The 22,591-nt window shown below is 41.4% G+C and overlaps 1 protein-coding gene across 1 annotated transcript in view; it reads left to right on the top strand.

Annotated features, from left to right (window-relative positions):
• Positions 1–22,591, top strand: part of LAMB4 (laminin subunit beta 4) — a gene marked incomplete at both ends in the record, with an annotated part of 126,236 nt that overhangs the window by 37,311 nt on the left and 66,334 nt on the right. The window contains 5 exon segments of the mRNA XM_079711249.1: positions 12,781–12,960; positions 15,330–15,439; positions 17,786–17,845; positions 17,849–17,865; positions 18,795–18,945. Coding sequence (XP_079567375.1) covers positions 12,781–12,960; positions 15,330–15,439; positions 17,786–17,845; positions 17,849–17,865; positions 18,795–18,945 — 518 coding nt within the window.

The following is a 22,591-nucleotide window of genomic DNA, read 5'->3' as shown; positions in this document are numbered from 1 at the left end:
TAAGGAACCTCCATACTGTTCCCCATAGTGGCTGTATCAATTTACATTCCCACTAACAGTGCAAGAGGGTTCCCTTTTCTCCACACCCTCTCCAGCATTTGTTGTTTGTAGGTTTTTTGATGATGGCCATTCTGACCAGTGTGAGATGATATCTCATTGTAGTTTTGATTTGCATTTCTCTAATGATTAATGATGTTGAGCATTCTTTCATGTGTTTGTTGGCAGTCTGTATATCTTCTTTGGAGAAATGTCTATTTAGGTCTTCTGCCCATTTTTGGATTGGGTTGTTTGTTTTTTGATATTGAGCTGCATGAGCTGCTTGTAAATTTTGGAGATTAATCCTTTGTCAGTTGCTTCATTTGCAAATATTTTCTCCCATTCTGAGGTTGTCTTTTCATATTGTTTATGGTTTCCTTTGCAGAGCAAAAGCTTTTAAGTTTCATTAGGTCCCATTTGTTTATTTTTGTTTTTATTTCTGTTTCTCTAGGAGGTGGGTCAAAAAGGATCTTGCTGTGTGATTTATGTCATAGAGTGTTCTGCCTATGTTTTCCTTTAAGAGTTTGATAGTGTCTGGCCTTACATTTAGGTCTTTAATCCATTTTGAGTTTATTTTTGAGTATGGTGTTAGGGAGTGTTCTAATTTCATTCTTTTAGATGTACCTGTCCAGTTTTCCCAGCACCACTTATTGAAGAGGCTGTCTTTTCTCCATTATATATTCTTGCCTCCTTTATCAAAGATAAGGTGACCATATGTGCGTGGGGTTATCTCTGGGCTTTCTATCCTGTTCCATTGATCTGTATTTCTGTTTTTGTGCCAGTACCATACTGTCTTGATTACTGTAGCTTTGTAGTATAGTCTGAAGTCAGGGAGCCTGATTTCTCCAGCTCTGTTTTTCTTTCTCAAGATTGCTTTGGCTATTCGGGGTCTTTTGTGTTTCCATACAAATTGTGAAATTTTTTGTTCTCGTTCTGTGGAAATTGCCAGTGGTAGTTTGATAGGGATTGCATTGAATCTGTACATTGCTTTGGGTAGTAGAGTCATTTTCACACTGTTGATTCTTCCAATCCAAGAACATGGTATATCTCTCCATCTACTTGTATCATCTTTAAATTCTTTCATCAGTGTCTTATAATTTTCTGCATACAGGTCTTTTGTCTCCTTAGGTAGGTTTATTCCTAGATATTTTATTCTTTTTGTTGCAATGGTAAATGGGAGTGTTTTCTTAATTTCACTTTCAGATTTTTCCTCAGTGTATAGGAATGCCAGAGATTTCTGTGCATTAATTTTGTATCCTGAAACTTTACCAAATTCATTGATTAGCTCTAGTAGTCTTCTGGTAGCATCTTTAGGATTCTCTATGTATAGTATCATCTCATCTGCAAATAGTGACAGTTTTACTTCTTCTTTTCCAATTTGGATTCCTTTTATTTCTTTTTCTTCTCTGATTGCTGTGACTAAAAATTCCAAAACTAGGTTGAATAAGAGTGGTGAGAGTAGGCAGCCTTGTCTTATTCCTGATCTTAGTGGAAATGGTTTCAGTTTTTCACCATTGAGGATGATGTTGGCTGTGGGTTTGTCATATATGGCCTTTATTATGTAGAGGAAAGTTCCCTCTATGCCTACTTTCTGCAGGGTTTTTATCATAAATGGGTATTGAATTTTGTCTAAAGCTTTCTCTGCATCTATTGAGATGATCATATGGTTTTTCTCCTTCAATTTGTTAATATGATGTATCACATTGATTGATTTGTGTATACTAAAGAATCCTTGCATTCCTGGGATAAACCCCACTTGGTCATGGTGTATGATCCTTTTAATGTGCTGTTGGATTCTGTTTGCTAGTATTTTGTTGAGGATTTTTGCATGTATGTTCATCAGTGATATTGGCCTGTAATTTTCTTTCTTTCTGACATCTTTCTCTGGTTTTGGTGTCGGTGATAGTGGCCTCATAGAATGAGTTTGGGAGTGTTGCTCCCTCTGCTATATTTTCGAAGAGTTTGAGAAGGATAGGTGTTAGCTCTTCTCTAAATGCTTGATAGAATTCTCCTGTGAAGCCATCTGGTCCTGGGTTTTTGTTTGTTGGAAGATTTTTAATCACAGTTTCAATTTCAGTGCTTGTGATTGGTCTGTTCGTATTTTCTATTTTTTCCTGGTTCAGTCTCCGAAGGTTGTGCATTTCTAAGAGTTTGTCCATTTCTTCCATGTTGTCCATTTTGTTGGCATAGAGTTGCTTGTAGTAATCTCTCATGATCCTTTGTATTTCTGCAGTGTCAGTTGTTACTTCTCCTTTTTCATTTCTAATTCTATTGATTTGAGTCTTCTCCCTTTTTTTCTTGATGAGTCTGGCTAATGGTTTATCAATTTTGTTTATCTTCTCAAAGAACCTGCTTTTAGTTTTTTTGATTTTTGCTATCATTTCCTTCATTTCTTTTTCATTTATTTCTGACCTGATCTTTATGATTTCTTTCCTTCTGCTAACTTTGGGGTTTTCTTGTTCTTCTTTCTCTAATTGCTTTAGGTGTAAGGTTAGGTTGTTTGAGATGTTTCTTGTTTCTTAAGGTAGGATTGTATTGCTATAAACTTCCCTCTTAGAACTGCTTTTGCTGCATCCCATAGGTTTCGGGTCATCGTGTTTTCATTGTCATTTGTTTCTAGGTGTTTTCTGATTTCCCCTTTGGTTTCTTCAGTGATCTCTTGGTTATTAAGTAGTGTATTGTTTAGCCTCCATGCGTTTGTATTTTTTCAGATTTTTTCCTGTAATTGTTATCTAGTCTCGTAGCATTGTGGTCGGTAAAGATACTTGATACAATTCCAATTTTCTTAAATTTACCAAGGCTTGATCTGTGACCCAAGATATGATCTATCCTGGAGAATGTTCCATGAGTACTTGAGAAGAATATGTATTCTGTTGTTTTTGGATGTAATGTCCTATAAATATCGATTAAGTCCATCTTGTTTAATGTATCATTTAAAGCTTGTGTTTCCTTCTTTATTTTCATTTTGGCTGATCGGTCCATTGAGGAAAGTTGGGTGTTAAAGTCCCCTACTATGATTGTGTTACTGTTGATTTCCCCTTTTATGGCTGTTAGTATTTGCCTTATGTATTGAGGTGCTCCTATGTTGGGTGCATAAATATTTACAATTGTTGTATCTTCTTCTTGGATTGATCCCTTGATCATTATGTAGTGTCCTTCTTTGTCTCTTGTAATAGTCTTTATTTTAAAGTCTATTTTGTCTGATATGAGAATTGCTACTCCAGCTTTCTTTTGAAAAAAATTCCATTTGCATGGAATATGTTTTTCCATCCACTCACTTTCAGTCTGTATGTGTCCATAGGTCTGAAGTGGGTTTCTTGTAGACAACATATATGCGGGTCTTGTTTTTTTATCCATTCATCCAGTCTATGTCTTTTGGTTGGAGCATTTAAGCCATTTACATTTAAGGTAATTATCAACATGTATGTCCCTGTTACCATTTTCTTAATTGTTTTGGGTTTGTTATTGTAGGTCTCTTCCTTTTCTTGTGTTTCCTGCCTAGAGAAGTTCCTTTAGCATTTGTTGTAAAACTGGTTTGGTGGTGCTGAATTCTCTTAGCTTTTGCTTGTCTGTAAAGGTTTTAATTTCTCTGTCTAATCTGAATGAGATCCTTGCTGGGTAGAGTAATCTTTGTTTTAGGTTTTTCCCTTCCATCACTTTAAATATGTCTTGCCACTCCCTTCTGGCTTGCAGAGTTTCTGCTGAAAGATCAGCTGTTAACCTTATGGGGATTCCCTTGTATGTTATTAGTTGTTTTTCCCTTGCTGCTTTTAATATTTTTTCTTTGTATTTAATTTTTGAGAGTTTGATTAACATGTGTCTTGGCGTGTTTCTTCTTGGATTTATCCTGTATGGGATTCTGCACTTTCTAGACTTGATTGGCTATTTCCTTTCCCATATTAGGGAAGTTTTCAACTTTAATCTCTTCAAATATTTTCTCAGTCGCTTCCTTTTTCTCTTCTTCTTCTGGGACCCCTATAATTCGAATGTTAGTGTGTTTAATGTTGTCCCAGAGGTCTCTGAGACTGTTCTCAATTCTTTTCATTCTTTTCTCTTTATTCTGCTCTGCAGTAGTTATTTCCACTATTTTATCTTCCAGGTCAATTATCCGTTCTTCTGCCTCAGTTATTCTGCTATTGATCCCTTCTAGGGTATTTTTAATTTCATTTATTGTGTTGTTCATCACTGTTTGTTTGCTCTTTAGTTCTTCTAGGTCCTTGTTAAACGTTTCTTGTGTTTTCTCTATTCTATTTCCAAGATTTTGGATCATCTTTACTATCGTTATTCTGAATTCGTTTTCAGGTAGACTCCCTATTTCCTCTTCATTTGTTAGGTCTGGTGGGTGTTTGCCTTGCTCCTTCATCTGCTGTGTGTTTTTCTGTCTTCTCATTTTGCTTAACTTACTGTGTTTGGGGTCTCCTTTTCACAGGCTGCAGGTTCGTAATTCCTGTTGTTTTTGGTGTCTGTCCCCAGTGGCTAAGGTTGGTTCAGTGGGTTGTGTAGGCTTCTAGTGGAGGGGACTAGTGCCTGTGTTCTGGTGAATGAGGCTGGATCTTGTCTTTCTGGTGGGCAGGTCCACATCTGGTGGTGTGTTTTGGGGTGTCTGTGGCCTTATTATGATTTTAGGCAGCCTCTCTTCTAATGGATGGGGTTGTGTTCCTGTCTTGCTAGTTGTTTGGCATAGGGTGTCCTGCACTGTAGGTTGCTGGTCGTTGAGTGAAGCTGTGTCTTGGCCTTGAGATGGAGATCTCTGGGAGATTTTCACTGTTTGATATTACATGGAGCTGGGAGGTCTGTTGTGGACCAGTGTCCTGAAGTTGGCTCTCCCACCTCAGAGGCACAGCCCTGACACCTGGCTGGAGCACCAAGAGCCTGTCATCCACACAGCTCAGAATAAAAGGGAGAAGAAAGAAAGAAAGAAAGAGAGGGAGGGAGGAAGGAAGGAAGGAATAATTTTAAAGAAAAAAATGTTTAAGTAAAAAAAAAAAAAAAAGTGGACAGACAAAACACTAGGACAAATGGTAAAAGCAAAGCTATACAGACAAAATCACACACAGAAGGATACACATACACACTCACAAAAAGAGAAAAACGGAGGGCTTCCCTGGTGGCGCAGTGGTTCAGAGTCTGCCTGCCAATGTAGGGGACACGGGTTGGTGCCCCGGTCCGGGAAGGTACAACCTGCTGTGTAGCAGCTGGGCCCGTGAGCCATGGACGCTGAGCCTGCGCATCCGGAGCCTGTGCTCCGCAACGGGAGAGGCCACAGCAGTGAGAGGCCCACGTACCACAAAAAAAAAAAAAAAAAAAGAGAAAAAGGGAAAAAAATATATATATTGCTTTGCTCCCAAAGTCCACTTCCTCAATTTGGGATGATTCGTTGTCTATTCAGGTATTCCACATATGCAGGGTACATCAGGTTGATTGTGGAGATTTAATCTGCTCCTCCTGAGGCTGATGGGAGAGATTTCCCTTTCTCTTTGTTCGCACAGCTCCCAGGGTTCAGCTTTGGATTTGGCCACGCCTCTAAGTGCAGTTCGCTGAGAGGGGACGGGGTTAAAAGAGCTGCTGATTCGGGGGCTGTGGCTCACTTAGGCCGGGGGGAGGGAGGGGTACGGACTGCAGGGCGCGCCTGCGGCGGCAGAGGCCGGCGTGACGTTGCACCAGCCTGAGGCGGCCGTGAGCTCTCCCGGGGAAGTTGTTCCTGGATCACGTGACCCTGGCAGTGGCGGGCTGCACAGGCTTCCCGGAAGGGAGGTGTGGAGAGTGACCTGTGCTCGCACGCCGGCTTCTTGGTGGCGGCAGCGTCTCATGCCTGTCTCTGGGGTCCACGCTGATAGCCGTGGCTCGCGCCCGTCTCTGGATCTGGAGCTCCTTTAAGCAGCGCTCTTAATCCCCTCTCCTCGTGCACCAGGAAACAAAGAGGGAAGAAAAAGTCTCTTGCCTCTTCGGCAGCTCCAGACTTTGCCCCGGACTCCCTCCTGGCCAGCCGTGGTGCACTAATCCCTTCAGGCTGTGTTCACACTGCCAACTCCAGTCCTCTTCCTGCGCTCCGACCGAAGCCCGAGCCTCAGCTCCCTGGCGAGGGAGCAGACAAGCCTCTCGGGCTGGTGAGTGCCGGTCGGCCCCGATCCTCTGTGCGGGAATCTCTCCGCTTTGCCCTCCGCACCCCTGTTGCTGTGCTCTCCTCCGCTACTCCGAAGCTCTCCCCCTCTGCCACCCGCAGTCTCCGCCCGCGAAGGGGCTTCTAGTGTGTGGAAACCTTTCCTCCTTCACGGCTCCCTCCCACTGGTGCAGGCCCCGTCCCTATCCTATTGTCTCTGTTTTTCCTTTTTTCTTTTGCCCTACCCAGGTGCGTGGGGAATTTCTTGCCTTTCGGGGGGTCTGAGGTCTTCTGCCAGCGTTCAGTAGGTGTTCTGTAGGGGTTGTTCCACGTGTAGATGTATTTCTGATGTATCTGTGGGGAGGAAGGTGACCTCTGTGGGGAGGAAGGTGACCTCTGTGTGTTTCTCTTCCGCCATCTTGAAGCTCCTCCACACTTAATTTTTGCTAATGAAATAGTATCTCATCATTAGTTTGCCTTTTCCTACAGGACTGAGACTAGGGAGAGGCAAGAAAAGCACCTAGGTCCCCACATTTAAGGACACTGTCACTCTGAGTCATGTGAGTACACGGCTGACAGCAAGTGCCTCCTTAAATTGTGTGCCTGCTTGCCCCACTCTTGCCCCAGTAGTGCTATAGATTGTTGCCTAGAAATATACTCCAATGTGACTTCAGATGCCCAGTGTGAGTTACTGGGTCCGAGATCTTAACTCCACTGGCAAACTAACAGGTTAGCTTGTTATTGTTTCATGGATGCTGGCAGAAGACATCAAACTCCTGGGTCAAAGACAAAGCACTTTATTGCTGATGGCACAGTAAGCAACGAGATGTTTGTGTGAGTTCCCATGTCCCCAAGGCCCATGGGGCAACTCGGAGGACACCATCTGGATCCTGCACAGCTAATGAGCTTATGTCACAGCCCAGGAACACTGAGTTTGGAGAATTCATTGCTTTTATAGCAAGTGGGAGCAAGCCCGTTCTTTTTCTGGGGGAAACTGTTACCTCATCCCTCAAGGTAGCTTACTACAAACACAACCTGGAGAAATGGCCTGAGCAAAGAGCCATCAAGGCCTTATTAACACACTCAGCAAAAATGTTCAGATGCCCAGGACCCATGGTAGATGGCCTCTCCCGATATCCAGAAATCCTGCTTCTTAGGCTGTATCATCAATATAATGTTATTTTATATTGGTGGCAGGCGGAACGTGCTATGAAACTCCAGTTTCAAACTTTATTTAATCATAATACATAAATTGAAGTCTTGAGCAAAAGTAAATCAGTAGCCACCCAAATACATGCAGTGTCCTAGATTTCAAACTTTAAATATTCATGATGTGGAATAAGCATAAATGAAGGTTTTTTTTGCTCAGATCACTCAGTAGGTAGCTGATTGTATAAAAGTTTACCTTACATGACCTGCTTGAAACTATACAGAATCCTCAGAAAATATATTTCCTTAAATCAATGTCTTAAGTGTCATATTTTTTTTTTTTTACCAGAATCTGTGATCAAACTCCCTCTGTCTCTTTCTCTGTCTGTTTCTCACTGTCTCTTTCTCTCACACACACACATATACACATACAACATTTATTAATGTTTATAAAGCTCCGCATTTGTAAAAGAAGATGAAATTTCTCTCTTGGATGGAATCAGGAAAATGCGGGGCGGGGGTTGAATTTATTTATTTATTTTTGGCTGTGTTGGTTCTTCGTTGCTGCATGCGGGCTTTCTCTAGTTGCGGTGCCTGGGCTTCTCATTGCGGTGGCTTCTCTTGTTGCAGAGCACGGGCTCTAGGCACGTGAGCTCTAGAGCACAGACTCAGTAGTTGTGGTGCACGGGCTTAGTTGCCCCACGGCATGTGGGATCTTCCTAGACTAGACCAGGGCTCAAACCCGAGTCCCCTGCACTGGCAGGCGGATTCTTAACCACCGCACCACCAGAGAAGTCCCAGGGAAATACAGTTTTGAAACAGATAATTTAGGAGTCTGGAAAGAGATTGGAAATAACTAAACCAAATATTTCACATGCATCAACCAGAGTCTTGTTCCTTAAGAACCACTTAGTATTAACTTGATGATGCTTTTGGAGGAAAACAAGGAAAGAAAACTAGTACCCCTGCTATGAAATTAAGAAACCATCCTTTGGAATTAAGGAATTTCTTGAGGAAAGGCAAATGAGGAGCTTGTAAAAATGACCATTATGAGACTTCCCAGTTTCTCCCAGTTTACCTAAACACATGTTTATGTGTGTGTATATACAAATGACATGTATTAAGACTGACCAGTATTCTCATATAAATTTTCTCTAAGTTGTCCTAGTTTGAGCCTAAATGTTTACATGATCAGATCCCAGGCCTAAGAGATGACAAATTTTAAGTCTTCTATGATTTAAGACACAGTTAAATGTGACACAGAAAAAACAAATATTTGGTAGACTCCACCGCTGATAGTGTAAGTTTGCTGGAATTAAATTGCGTGACACCAAGAGATTTTATTGGACTTCTACTCTAAAGACCATACATAGGGTTATTTCAAAGTAAATGTCCCAAAGAACATTTCTGTGTATAATTAAATTATACTCTGGAAGTCACTGCTGACCCTTTGGAGTGTCTCCCAAATAAAGCTGAGCTTTTTCCCTTTTGGCTACTTATAAAATGAACCCGGGCCTCCCTGGTGGCGCAGTGGTTGAGAGTCCGCCTGCTGATGCAGGGGATACGGGTTCGTGCCCCGGTCTGGGAGGATCCCATATGCCGCGGAGCGGCTGGGCCCGTGAGCCATGGCTGCTGAGCCTGCGCGTCCGGAGCCTGTGCTCTGCAACGGGAGAGGCCACAGCAGTGAGAGGCCTGCGTACCACAAAAAAAAATAAAAATAAAAATAAAATAAAATGAACCCAGTTTGGTCCTCCTTCCTAGAAGCAACTGGCTTTGATTAGAAGAAAATTGTGAGCTTTTTCCCCAAACTTAACAGACAACTGCCAATGCAGAGGACACGGGTTTGAGCCCTGGTCTGGGAAGATCCCACATGCCACAGAGCAACTAAGCCCGTGTGCCACAACTACTGAGCCTGCACTCTAGAGTCAGCGAGCCACAACTACTGAGCCCACGTGCCACACTTACTGAAGCCTGCATGCCTACAACCCATGCTCCGCAATGAGAAGCCACCGCAATGAGAACCACACGCACTGCAATGAAGAGTAGCCCCCGCTCAGCGCAACTAGAGAAAGCCCGCGAGCAACAGTGAAGACCCAACGCAGCAAAAATAAACATATAAAGAAAGAAAATCAAGAGATTCTGTCAGACAACTGTTTGCTTCAGTGTTTCCAGACTGGATTTTTTCTTCTAAACTCACTAATAACCTAAATGGTGGTTATGTAAACATTGCTTTAGACTTGAGGGTTTTGTTTTTATTAGTCCAAAGCAAACATGTATAAATCTTACATAATTGTTTCTTAGAATCAGGATATTCATTTTTTTTCATCTTTGTTTCTTTCCTTAAAAGTGGAATCCCTTGGAAACACAGCACCAAAAAGATACAAAAGACCTTGATGGTCATCTAATGTCTACCAATGCACTTGTCCTGTATACCAAAGCCACAACCAGTGCTGTGCCAGCCCCTGCCTGGACACCTCCAATGATGAGAGGGTCACTGCTCTATTGGGAAGCCTTAACTGTTAGCGATTCCTTCCTTATACTCAGTCAAGCTCTACCTTTTCTAACTTCTACCCTCTGGAGTTGTTTGTACTATCAGCATCCTTTTTCATATCATGTTCCTTCTTTTAGTTGTTTGAGTTTCTACTGGAAAAAAAAAAGTGTGGAAGGTGGTTACTTTTTGTTACACCTTTGCTACAGATGACTGTTTATCTCATTTTCCAGAATCTCTTCATCCAAGCTTTTGCCCCACCAACAGATTTCCAAAAATAAAGATTTGAACATTTCTTATTCCTTTTTCTTTCTTGTAGGTGCCCCTTCCAAGACGAATTAAAAAGAATGATAGCACTTACCCTTGCAACATATTTTTCTGTGCTGGGGAAGGACAGATTTACTTTATTAACCGTGTTTCAGAAATTTGGTCGACATTTTATGTGATGTTTTTTCCTCTCTGTCATGTCCCTTGATGCCTTTATAGTGAATGAGATCAAATATATATGATATATATTTCATTACAGCATCCCACTCTTATCTCTTGACCTTATTTTCACCTTTTAGAGCCTTTTAAAAATTGAGGTGAAATTCCCATAACATAAAATTAACCATTTAAAGTGAACAGCAATTCACGGGCACAGTTTTTTGTACCCACCACATGGACTTAGCTCCATAACATTTTCATCACCCCCCAAATAATCTAATTTTTAAACTGAGATATAATTGACATATCACATTATATTAGTTTCATGTGTCTCACATGATTCGTTTTTTTTTTTCTATTTTTTAAAAATATTTATTTATTTATTTTTGGCTGCGTTGGGTCTTTGTTGCTGCGTGCGGGCTTTCTCTAGTTGTGGCGAGCAGGGTCTACTCTTCATTGCTATGTGCAGGCTTCTCATTGTGGTGGCTTCTCTTTGCTACGGAGCCTGGGCTCTAGGCGCACGGGCTTCAGTAGTTGTTGCACATTGGCTTAGTAGTTGTGGTTCTAGAGAGCAGGCTCAATAGTTGTGGCGCACTGGCTTTGTTGTTCCGCGGTATGTGGAGTCTTCCCAGACCAGGACATTGGCAGGTGGATTCTTAACTACTGCGCCACCAGGGAATTCCACAATTCGTATTTGTATGTATTGCAAAACAATCACCATGGGAATCTAGTTAACATCCATCATCACATATAGTTACAGTTTTTTCCCTTGCGATGAGAACTTTTAAGAACTATTTTCTTAGCAACTTTCAAATAAACCATACAGTGTTATTAACTATAATCACCATGATGTACATTACATCCATGACTTATTTTTTAACTGGAAGTTTGTACCTTTTGACCCCCTTGACCCATTTCACCCATCCCCACCCCTGGAAACCAGCAATCTTTTCTCTGCCTCTATGAGTTTGGTTTGGAGGGTTTTTTAAGATTCTACATATAAGTGAGATCATACGGTATCAATATTTGTCTTTCTCTGTCTGACTTATTTCATGTAGCATAATGCCCTCAGGTTTCATCCATGTTGTTGCAAAAGGTAAGATTTTGTTCTTTTTAGGCTGAATAATATTCCATTGTATATATACCACATTTCTTTATCCATTCATCTGTTAATGGACACTTAGGTTGCTTCCATGTCCTGGCTATTGTAAATAGTGCTGACGTGAACATTGGGGTGCATGTGTCTTTTTGAATTAGTATTTTCATTCCCTTCTGATAAATACCCAGAAGTGAAATTGCTGGGTCATAGGGTAACTCTATTTTTAATTTTTTGAGAAACCTCCATACTGTTTTCCAAAGTGGCTGCACCAGTTTACATTCCCACCACCAGTGCCAAAGCGTTCCCTTTTTCCTACGTCTTTGACAACACTTGTTATTTCTTGTCTTTTTGATAACAGCCATTTTAACAGGTGTGAGGTGGTATATCCTTGTGGTTTTGATTTGCATTTTCCTGATGATTAGTGTTGTTGAACATCTTTTCATGTACCTGTTGGCCATCTCTATGTCATCTTTGGAAAAATATCTGTTCAGATCCTCTGCCCATTTTTTCAATTGGATTGTTTGTGGGGTTTTGCTGTTGAATTGTATGAATTCTTTATATATTTTGGATATTAATCTCTTTCCAGATATATGATTTGCAAATATTTTTTCATATTTGGTAGGTTGCCTTTTCATTTTTTTGATGGTTTCCTTTGCTGTGCAGAAGCTTTTTAGTTCAGTCCCACTTAGTTTTGCTTTTGTTGCCTTTGCTTTTGGTGTCAAATCTAAAAATCATTGCCAGGACCAATGTCAAATAGTTTACTGCATATGTTTTCTTCTAGGAATTGTATAGTTTCAGATCTTACAATCAAATCTTTAACCATTTTGAGTCAATTTTTGTATATGGTGTAAGATAATGGTTCAGTTTCCATCTTTTGCATGTGGCTGTCCAGTTTTCTCAGCACCATTTATAGAAGAGACTGTCCTTTCTCCATTTTATACTCTTGGTTCCTTTGTCATAAATTAATTGACCATACATGTGTGGGTTTATCTCTGTGCTCTCTATTCTATTCCACTGAGTTATGTTCGTCTTTATGCCAGTACCATACTCCTTTGATTACTGTAGCTCTATAACATGGTTTGAAATCAAGAAGCATGGTGGCTCCAGCTTTTTCTTCTTAAGATTGCTTTGGATATTTGAGGTTGTTTGTGGTCCATACAAATTTTAGGGTTGTTTGTTCTATTTCATCAATCTATTCTTAACATCCTGTTTTCATAATAGCACACTGTTTCTGGTCCTCTTCCTCTACAGTCACACGATATATATATATATATATATATCCCTAGAATTATTCAATATTTTCCAAGTCCAGAGATGTGGGAGATATTTCTGAGCAGCCCTTGCTCTCTGGTCTAATTATTTAAACATATTTATTGATTTAAACAAACTAAAATAGTTATAGTGAAGGTAAAATGTTATGCTTATATTTCAAGGTTCCCACAATTTGCAGTTAACTAAGATAATGCATGTCTGTCTTCCCAGCTTGTGAATGTGACACTGATGGGACCATTTTGGGTGGCTTTTGTGTGAGCCGCTCTGATCCTGACTTGGGGTCTTTGGCCTGCCAGTGCCTGTTTAAGGAGAACGTGGAAGGAGCCGAGTGCGACCGATGCAAGACCAACCACTACGGACTGACTGTCACCGACCCCTTGGGCTGTCAGCGTTAAGTCAACAGGGCCTGGGCCGCCAACCTGAATGCATTTTAAGGCTTGGAGCTGCCTCTGTCAGGTCTAAAATTTGGTCATTGTAAGTACCTGAGTCCTACCAGCCTCTGGATTTTTTTTTTTTTTAAGTGTACCAAACCTCCCACAAATTTTATTAAGTTAGTAGAGAACTTTTTCAGGTGGTTTGCTGAGTTTATCATGAAGAACCAACAGGGGCCGCTCACATTTTCGCTGCTGGAGCAAACACGGGGAAATGCGAAGAAATTTAATGCCAGGTTATGAAAACTTAAAAAAAAAAAAAATCCTCCACTAGGAGTCTACTCTACAAATTTGTTAAATTACATTATGCATTTTTGCATAGGTTGATGACTTCTTAGGCAATTTTCAAGTGGGGGGCTTCTCTTTATTTTTTAAATTATTTTCTCCCTCTCATACTGCTTTTAGTATTGTCTTATGTACTCTGTCAAAGAAAAGGAAAGAAAGAAGCAAGGAAGGGGCTATGGGGAAATAGAAATAACCTCAGAGTTTTCTGGGGCCAAATGGGGAGGCCATTGGCTCTAGGATCACAGAAACTCAGGGCTGCCTGGGGTCTCACAGAGCTGCTGATTCCACAGAGAATCTGGGTTAATTATTTCCCTTTGGTCATAGTGTCATGCTCTTTGGTTTTGCCCATATAAGGAACTGGATTATTTGCATGTTTAGAAAGCAGCAAGATGAATCATTCTGTTAAAAAAAAAAAAGAAAAAGCTCTTCTTTTTGGACTTGATGCAAAATTAAATTTCAGCATAATGAATTATGTAATTTCCTATTATACCTTTCAGTACTCCAGGCATTTCCCCTGGTTCACTAACATTATGCCCTCCGAGAAATGGACCAAACGTTGGTTTTTTGTTTTGCTTTGTTTTTTCTTTTGTAAGAGCTTTAGTTACACATAATTCACACACAGTTCACTTTTTAAAGTGTACAATTCAGTGATTTTTAGTATATTCAGAGTGTATAACCATCACTACAGTCAATTTTAGAATATTTTCATTACCCCAAATAGAAATGTGAGGAAGCATTATTCACAACAGTCAAAAGATGGATGCAACCCAAGTATCCATCAGTGAATGAATGGATAAACAAAATGTGGTAGGTAAACACAGTGGAATATTATTCAGCCTTAAAAAAGGAAGGAAATCCTGATCCAGCCTATAATATGGATGGACCTTGAAAACATTATGCTAAGTGAAATAAGCCAGACCCCAAAGGAAAAATATTGTATGATTCCACTAATATGAAGTATCCAGAACAGTTAAATCCATATTAACAGAATGTAGAATGGTGGTGGCCAAGGGGGCGAGGGAGGAAGAATGGGGAGAGATGGTATTTAATGGGTACAGGGTTTCAGTTTTGCAAGAGGAAAAGAGTTCTGGAGATTGACTGCACAACAGTGTGAGTGTTCTTAACATTGTTGACCTGTACACTTAAAAATGGTGAAGATGGTAAATTTTATGTTCTACGTATTTTACCATAAAAAAGGAAAGAAAGGAAACCCCATGCTTTAGCCACCACCTCCCTATCCCACCAGCCCTAGGCAAGCACCAATATGCTTTCTGTTTCTATAGATTTTCCTATGTTGGACATTTCATACACGTGGAGTCATATAATATGTGGTCTTTTGTGTCTGGCTTCTTTTGCTTACCATAATGTTTTCAAGGTTCATCCATGTTGTAGCAGATATCAGTACTTCATTTCTTTTTATTGCTGAATAATATTCCATTGTATGGGTATACCACAATTAATCTACTCATCAGTTGATGGACATCTGGGCTGTTTCCATGCACATTGGCTTTTCCTGCAGGGGAAATACACGTCTTGCTCTGGTTGCACAATTTCTTAGCCTTTACAACGTAAGTAGGGCTAGCAATGCCAATGGGTGGAAGAGAAAGAGGAGAGAGGGAATGGAAAAAAAAAAGTAACAAGGTGCTAAGAAAGAGAGAGGAGAGAAAGGGTTATCATAGGTGCATCTGCCAGAGAGGGAGCTGTCGGTAGTAACGGTGACACTCAGAAACCCTTCCCTTAGTCACCCGACCCAGCCAGCATCATTCAGAACTGCGCCCAGGTCCGCAACATGCATGACCTCTTGTCTCCTCCTAATTGCCATCCAGTAGAACCACATGAGGGCTGCAAAAGTGTCTGGCACTGCATTTCCCGTGCGGGGTTAAATGCAGTCCAATAATAGTGCAGCCAGGCAGACAATGAACTTGGCAGGGCAGGCTGCTCTGTGTTCTCGTGGCCACGTGTTTGGCTCAGTGTAAGCTGTTAAGGACATTTACCAGTGTGGAGAAATCAAAATGAGAATAATTGTGTGTGCTGTGCCTTCAGCCTGTGACTGTAACCCCCTAAGGATTATGCCCCTCTTGACCTGTGATGTGGAAACAGGCCAATGCTTGTGTCAGTCTCTTGCTACTGGACCACACTGTGAAGAATGCACTATACGTATTTGTCTCTGTTATCTCCTTTAGGGAGTGATGCAGTCTTCCACTGGCATTGCCTAGAAGAGACTTGGTCCTGTTGATTGCTTTCCTTGTCCTATTGTATTTCGGTACTCCCGTGGTAAAAGTATTTACACTACGGGAATCAGCAAACACTGGAAATCGGCCACCATCTTTCTACAGAGAGCTAGTGGTTAAACATTTACCGGCACTGTGACATTTACCAGTTGGGACTGAATCAACCCAGGCACCGACAGCAATAGTTTTATCCTCTGTTCTCTTGGAAGTACCAAGCAGTAGAAGATAAGAGCATTTATCTGGCCCCCTTGTTAAACCCACCAGATCATGGGGCCTTTTCTTCTGTTTCTTATACACAGTCTCTTTCCCACCTTTACCACTCCATGCCTAAAAATATTTTGGATGAGCTCATTAAAAAAAAAAAAAAAACCCTTAGGTTTAAATGTATTGTAGATTCCTGTGGGAAATAAACCCTTGGGTTTTTGACAGACTCCACTACCCACATGAGCATGTATGTCTCAAATTAGCAAAATAAAGCATTTTTCACTCCATAAGAAACGTGTCACGCATTTAGGGAGTTAAAAACCCAGCTCTTTTCTTTGTCCTCTGATCTTGGCAGCCCACCCTGACATTTTAGAAAGAGAAAACAAAAATTTAACCTAATAAAAGAGCAGTGACCTTGATGTGTCTGAAGAAATGTAGCTGATAAATAAGAATCATATGTCTGTTATGACATAGTTTTGTGCTAATATTGTAAGTTGCTTTACTGAAAACACATGGGGGTGGGGTAGAGGAGGTGGGAAAAGAAAGCAAGGAAGTAAATATGTAGAAGGAACTCTGTGTACGACGGGACAAATAATCTAGAAGTTTCACGTTGGAAGGTGCGCCATGCCGAGCTCCATGACCGTGAGTGGACAACATGAAAAAAGAGTGCAGAGCTGGTGAACAGATCAACGGAGACACCAGGTCAGATCATTCCAGACAAACCTTAGACACGGGCTGACTTTTTTTGTTGGCTTGTGAACTGCCACTGTGTACTTAATTGTGTCTGCAAAAGGAATATAACAGAGCAGGGGCCAGTGATGGGGGAACTTGTCCATCATGGCTGAGCCGAGGCATCTGCTTGGTACCGCACATCTATCAATGGTGCCCTGGATGGTCCACTGGGGGGCCAACATGACGGCATGCCCTGCCTAGAGGGGGTTTTCACAACCCCATCCTGGATAAAGCAGCTCAGTTCCCATTGTTTTTGCCTAAACTAAAGTTTGGTTTTGGGAAAAATATCAAATGCCCTTTGCTGCATTTTGTAACAAATTATGTCAACTTTTGATATTTAAAATCTTTTTGAGTAAACTGGACATAAAATTTTTCCAAGATGACAACCAAAAACATACGGATACTTAACCAATTTCAAATGAGAGTTCCGTGCCTACTAAGATCTTAATTCTGTCTAAGTTTGTTAAATGGAGATTTGAGGAGGAAGTCTTTTTCTGAGTATTTTACAGTGAATGTCAGACTTAAGAAGTAGTTGTTTATATCTCACCAGCTGTTTATATCAAATAAAGGTCAAGATGTTGCAATGATGACAAAAGTCTTGAATAGAGTTGAGTCTCTCACACAGGGAGAGTTTGTTAGCCAAAACAATTATTTATAAGCAAGTGATTCTACTAAACTGTGATATTCATATAAGATGTCAAAATCAGCCTGAATGATTTTTTTTTAGCCCCAAACATTGCCATAGTGTGTAAGTAAAAATCCCTAGGGATTTCATGGTAAGGGACTGAAAGCAGTTGCAAGTAGGCTAGTCAAAGAATTTCTCCTGGCTGACCTTAGACAACCCAGCTTGAAGCTAACATTGTCGCTGTCAGAGGAACTGTGAGATTTCCACTGCATTTCTTTCCTTTTTTTTTTTTTATTGGAGTATAGTTAATTTACAATGTTGTGTTAGTTGCAGGTGTACAGCAAAGTGATTCAGTTCCACATATACATATATCTATTCTTTTTCAGATTCTTTTCTCATTTAGGTTATTGCAGAATAATGAGTAGAGTTCCCTGTGCTATATAGTAGGTCCTTGTTGATTATCCATTGCATTTCCATTCAAAGCAATACATAGACAAACCCCCGTCTCCTTCATTTCAAGTCCTAGAAGTGGGAGGTGTGTGTTTTTAGAAGATCATTACCAAGTGCTTAGGCAAGCAATCTAAATGTGTGATTGTTCAGGCAGCATGGCTGTTTGCTATGCATCGAACTGTAGTGTTTTTAATATTACACTTCAGAGCAGCAGATGTCTTGAAGGCTGGAATCAACTGAGCATTTTCTCTTTGTAGGTTGGATACTGGGGACTGGAAAATCACCTCCATGGATGTTCTCCCTGTGACTGTGATATTTGAAGTGCTTATTCCAACGTGTAAGTCAGTAAAATGAATGACTAAGTTTTGTGGCAATATTCCTCACTCCCATTTCCATCAAATAAACAAAAGCACATTTCAGTTGGACATGCTTATAGTCATAGGTGAAGGAGTTCATTCCATGACAAGCAAAGGGCATTGAAAAGCGACGATCTTGAGACATTAACGATAGCCCAACTGATTTCTTTCACTTCAGATATTTCCACGGGTGAGATACCCAGGCAGTAGAACTGTCATCCTGAGGTGGTATGAAAGATGCCTGCAAATGTGTGATCTGACCTGCCTAAAACTCCAACTTTTTGTCAGCCTGTAAAGAGAGGTCCTGCACTCTCCTTTGCCTGGTTTTTAGAGCAGAATCAGAGAGCCTCTGAGGAGAGAAGTGGCAGCCAAAGTTTCATTGATCTGGATTTGCTGGTCAAGACTAGACCTGTAGAACGGAGAGAACAAACTTATGGTTACTAGGCGGGGAAGGTGGTGGTGGTGCGGTCAGGGGGACGGATAGTTAGGGAGTTTGGGACTGACATGGACACACTGCTGTATTTAAAATGGGTAACCAGCAAGGACCTACTGTATAGCACAGGGAACTCTGCTCAATATTATGTAACAACCTAAATCAGAAAAGAACTTGAAAAAGAATAGATACATGTATGTGTATAACTGAATCACTTTGCTGGACACCTGAAACCAACACATCATTGTTAATCAACAATACTCCAATATAAAATAAAAAGTTTAAAAAACAAACAAACAAAAAAACTAGACCTGTAGATCCATTTTTTCTCCACATCCTCCCCAGGATGGCTGATTGATGGTTTCAAAGAATGGGCCCAAACCCAAGGGGCATTTAGCCCAGCACCCCCAAGGCCCCTTATCTTACACCCATCCCTCCTCCACATTTTTTTTATGAGGTGGGTTTGTTTTCCCTCAGGTGCTCACCCGAGGATGGGCAGTGTGATTGTCATCCGCATGTCACAGGTCGCAGCTGCATGGAGCCAGCGCCCAGCTATTTCTTTGCTCCTTTGAATTTCTACGTCTACGAGGCAGAGGAAGCCACGCCACTCCAGGGACTGGCTCCTTTGGTTCGTATTTCATTGACTCTCTTTACAGACTTCATTTGATGGGGTGTGGGTAAATACACACACCCTTGGGATCATGGGTAAGTTACCTGGAAGAGAGTGGTTTTGCCCACAAACACAGAGCAGAGTGGATTCTATCATGGAACTGCAGATTCTATAAAGTCTTGAGGGCAGAGTCTGCATTTTGTTCATCTTTGTATCCCTGTTCTGGCACAGAGTCTGGCACAGAAGTGTGAATTGCATTAAGTTGTGATGAAATGGACTTGAGTTTTGGTCTTTCAAGGTACCCATCAGATAGAATGTGTTTATTGAGCATTTCCTGGTCTGTCTCCCTGACAACACTGTAAACCGTGAGAGGGAAGGGAGGATGTGTACCCCATCACCACTGTTGCTCTAGTGACAAGCACTATGATTGGTGCATAGTAGGAAGCCATGGATCTCTGCTAATGAATGAATGAATACGGTACTGAGCTAAGTGTAAGATGTGCTCGCTGGCCTCCTGAAGCTCATCTCGGATTAGCAGTCCTCAGTGCTGTTCATAGGGGTGTGTGATTGGAAATGTCGCTTGGTCTGCTTCGTTCCCTACAAGTCAGCAGTCCTGCGGGAGATGCTCCCTAAAAATATTTATCCCAAAGTCTTATGAGGGGGGCAAACCCAGGCATCTGAACCCATCAGAGAAAATACAGGTTAGCCTCCCATAGCACTCTTATGCCTTTGACTCCAGCCACAAGCAGGAATCTGACAAAGGAAAAGACAATGTGATGCAAACGACTTCAAGGGGAGAAGGCATGTGAAAGTTGATTCTGGAGACAGGATTTGGATAGAAAATTGGGAACACGTTCCAGGTTCCAGTGACTAAGTCTTGTCCTGAGGTCTCTTCCTTATCTGGACATGACTAGTGGGAGGGATGAAAATACCCCTTAAGAGGCTTGGAATTTGCTCTTTTACTCACTGAGATTAGGGCAAGAAAAGGAGGCTTGCACTGTCCCGACCTAGAGTCACAACTGCAGTGGGTGGAATCAAGATAAAGCAATCCTATGTCTAGATTCTTCTTCATTGCTTTTAGTATTGCAGGTTTATTATGGTAACTGAAAAAAAAAAAACTTTGGGAAAAGAATATTGATATTTATTTTTAGGCTAAAACTATCATGAAATAATAGGAAAAAGATATATATGTATATACATAGTGATCTTGGCCCCTGGTCCCTGGCACAGAGCTCCCAAAACCTTTGTAATCTTCTAAGGGATATGAGCACTAGGAACATCTTTTGTTCTAATTTGGCCTTTGACCCTGGTTCCTGACACAGAGCTCCCAAATCCTTTGGACTTTCCTGGGTGATAGGAGTGTCATTTGTTCTGATGAGGTGGCTCTGGGTGGGCTCCTGGATGGCTTCAGGATGGTGGCTGGTCACCAGAAAGACCAAGCCATGATTAGAAGCTTTTGGCTCCACCCACCAGCCTCTAGGAAGGGGAGAGGTGAGGGAGACTGAGGTAATGATCCATCATGCGGGTGGGTTGAAGACTCCATACAATTCCCAAAAGTACTGGGTTCAGAGAGTTTCGAGGTTGGTGACCACATTTGTGTGCTGGGAGGGTGGTGCATCCCAGCCACAAAGGGACAGACGCTCCTGTGTCTGGGATCCTTCCGGTCCTCACCCTATGTACATCTTCATCTGAGTGTTTATCTATATCCTTCATCATATCCTTTATTATATAGCAAACCAATAAATATAAATAAGTGCTTCCCCGAGTTCTGTGAGCCATTCTAGCAAATGATCAAACTCAAGGAGGGGGTCACAGGAACCCCAGTTTATAGCCAGGTGCATAATGCTGAGCTCCAGGCTAAGACTGGCGTAGAAAGGGATTAGTTAGCATCTCTGCCCTCTAGAAGTTTTTAACCATAGCTGATATTTTTCATAGATAGCTCAGGATGGGAGCAGTGCCATACAACAAGGAGAGTCCATAAGTGCATTAGGATTTTGGAGCCACAACTGATCCTTTATGAATGGGCTTAACACACAGGTAGAATCATTTGGCCTGAGACTAGAAAGCCATGAGCATTTCCATTGGTGGATGAGGGGAGAAGACAGTCCAACCAGAAAAGTTCTAAGTAACAGCTCAGAGGAGAAACAACGCAGGTGTACTTGCAGGTAGAACAGAAAGTTTATATAGGAAAGAGGTACTGGAAGAGAAAATTGGATTCTCCTATTAAAGAGACGAAATTTTCTTCTTGGGGCAATGAGAACTCGTTGAAACCTTCTGAGCAAAGGCAGGACGTGATGAAGATTGTCTTCTGTGCCCTTACGGACACCATCCAGCAGAAGTGGAGCCTGGGCTCAGGGTGCAGTAGTCCAGACAGGGATGGAGAAGGGTCAAGATTCAGGGAGAAGAGAGAGGATGGGGATGGAGACATGAAAGGACATGAATCCAAGACCCCAGCTTTCAAATAATTGTTTTAATAAGTAGGAGAGCTAAGAAGCATGACAATTAACTTTCTTGGTGGGTCTTCAGAAAGATATCTATATTTGTATCTACATCTACCTATCTATCTGTCTATCATCTCTCAATCACCTGTTTACCTATTATCTATCATCTATCTGTTCACCTATCATTTACCTACCTATCTATCTAATCTTTCTTAGTCTGTCTGGGCTGCTAAAAATACCATAGACTGGGTAGCTTATAAACAACATAAACTTTATTTCTCACAGTTCTGCAGACTGGGAAGTCTAAGGTCAAGGTGCCTGCAGATTCAATGTCTGAGACCCACTTCCAGGTTCTTAGATGGCTGAGTCCTCACATGACAAGGGAGCTCTCTGGGGCCTCTTTTATAAGGGCACTAATCCTAATCGCCTCCCCCAGACCCCACTTCCTAATACCATCAACTGGGGATTCGATTTCAACACATGAATTTGGGAGAAGGGGAGTGGGATACAAACCTTCAGTCTGTGGCAATATCCTTGCTACTCAAAATGCGGTGTGTAGACCAACAATAGTGTCATCACTTGTGGATTCATTAGACTTGGAGACTCTCAGGCCCCACCCAGACCTATTGAATCCAATCTACATGTTAGCAAGATCCCCAGGTGATTTGTACACAGTTGGGGAAACACTGGCTTGTTTTCTTACAGAAACTAACTGTGGTCACAAAAGTTAATATTGATTGAATTTAACATGGTATGGCATTTAATGTAGTATAATGTAAAGTTAATTCCATAATATGTTTTCTGTATAAAAGTGGTAAAATAGCTTATAATTTTGTGTTACAAGATGAACACAATAGGTGAGAGGAAAAAAAAGAGGACAAATAAACGTAATCCAGTGTGGCCTGTCCAAAGGGCCCTCATCACAGAGGTTGAGGAGCTGGTCGGAGAGCATGGCTGAGAGTCTGAATAGTGACCACAGAGTATGAGGGTTCCTGAAGTTGACTACTGCTGACCTCAAGGCTTCCTGCTGACGATAAACAACCAGGGAACCTGTGAAATTAAAAACCTTGACTGTAAAACCAACAATGATACATCAAGCAAACACCGATGTCTAGGGTATAGTGAGAATTTGGAAACGAGCAATTGGAGATTCTAACTGGGTCGGCAGCTGAATGACTAAGGAGATGATATAAAACAGAGTCCCATAAAACCCAGGATTTTAA

Source organism: Hyperoodon ampullatus (assembly GCF_949752795.1).
Source record: "Hyperoodon ampullatus genome assembly, chromosome: 9".
Taxonomy (NCBI): Eukaryota; Metazoa; Chordata; class Mammalia; order Artiodactyla; family Ziphiidae; genus Hyperoodon; species Hyperoodon ampullatus.
This window is presented reverse-complemented; position numbering and strand designations above follow the sequence as displayed.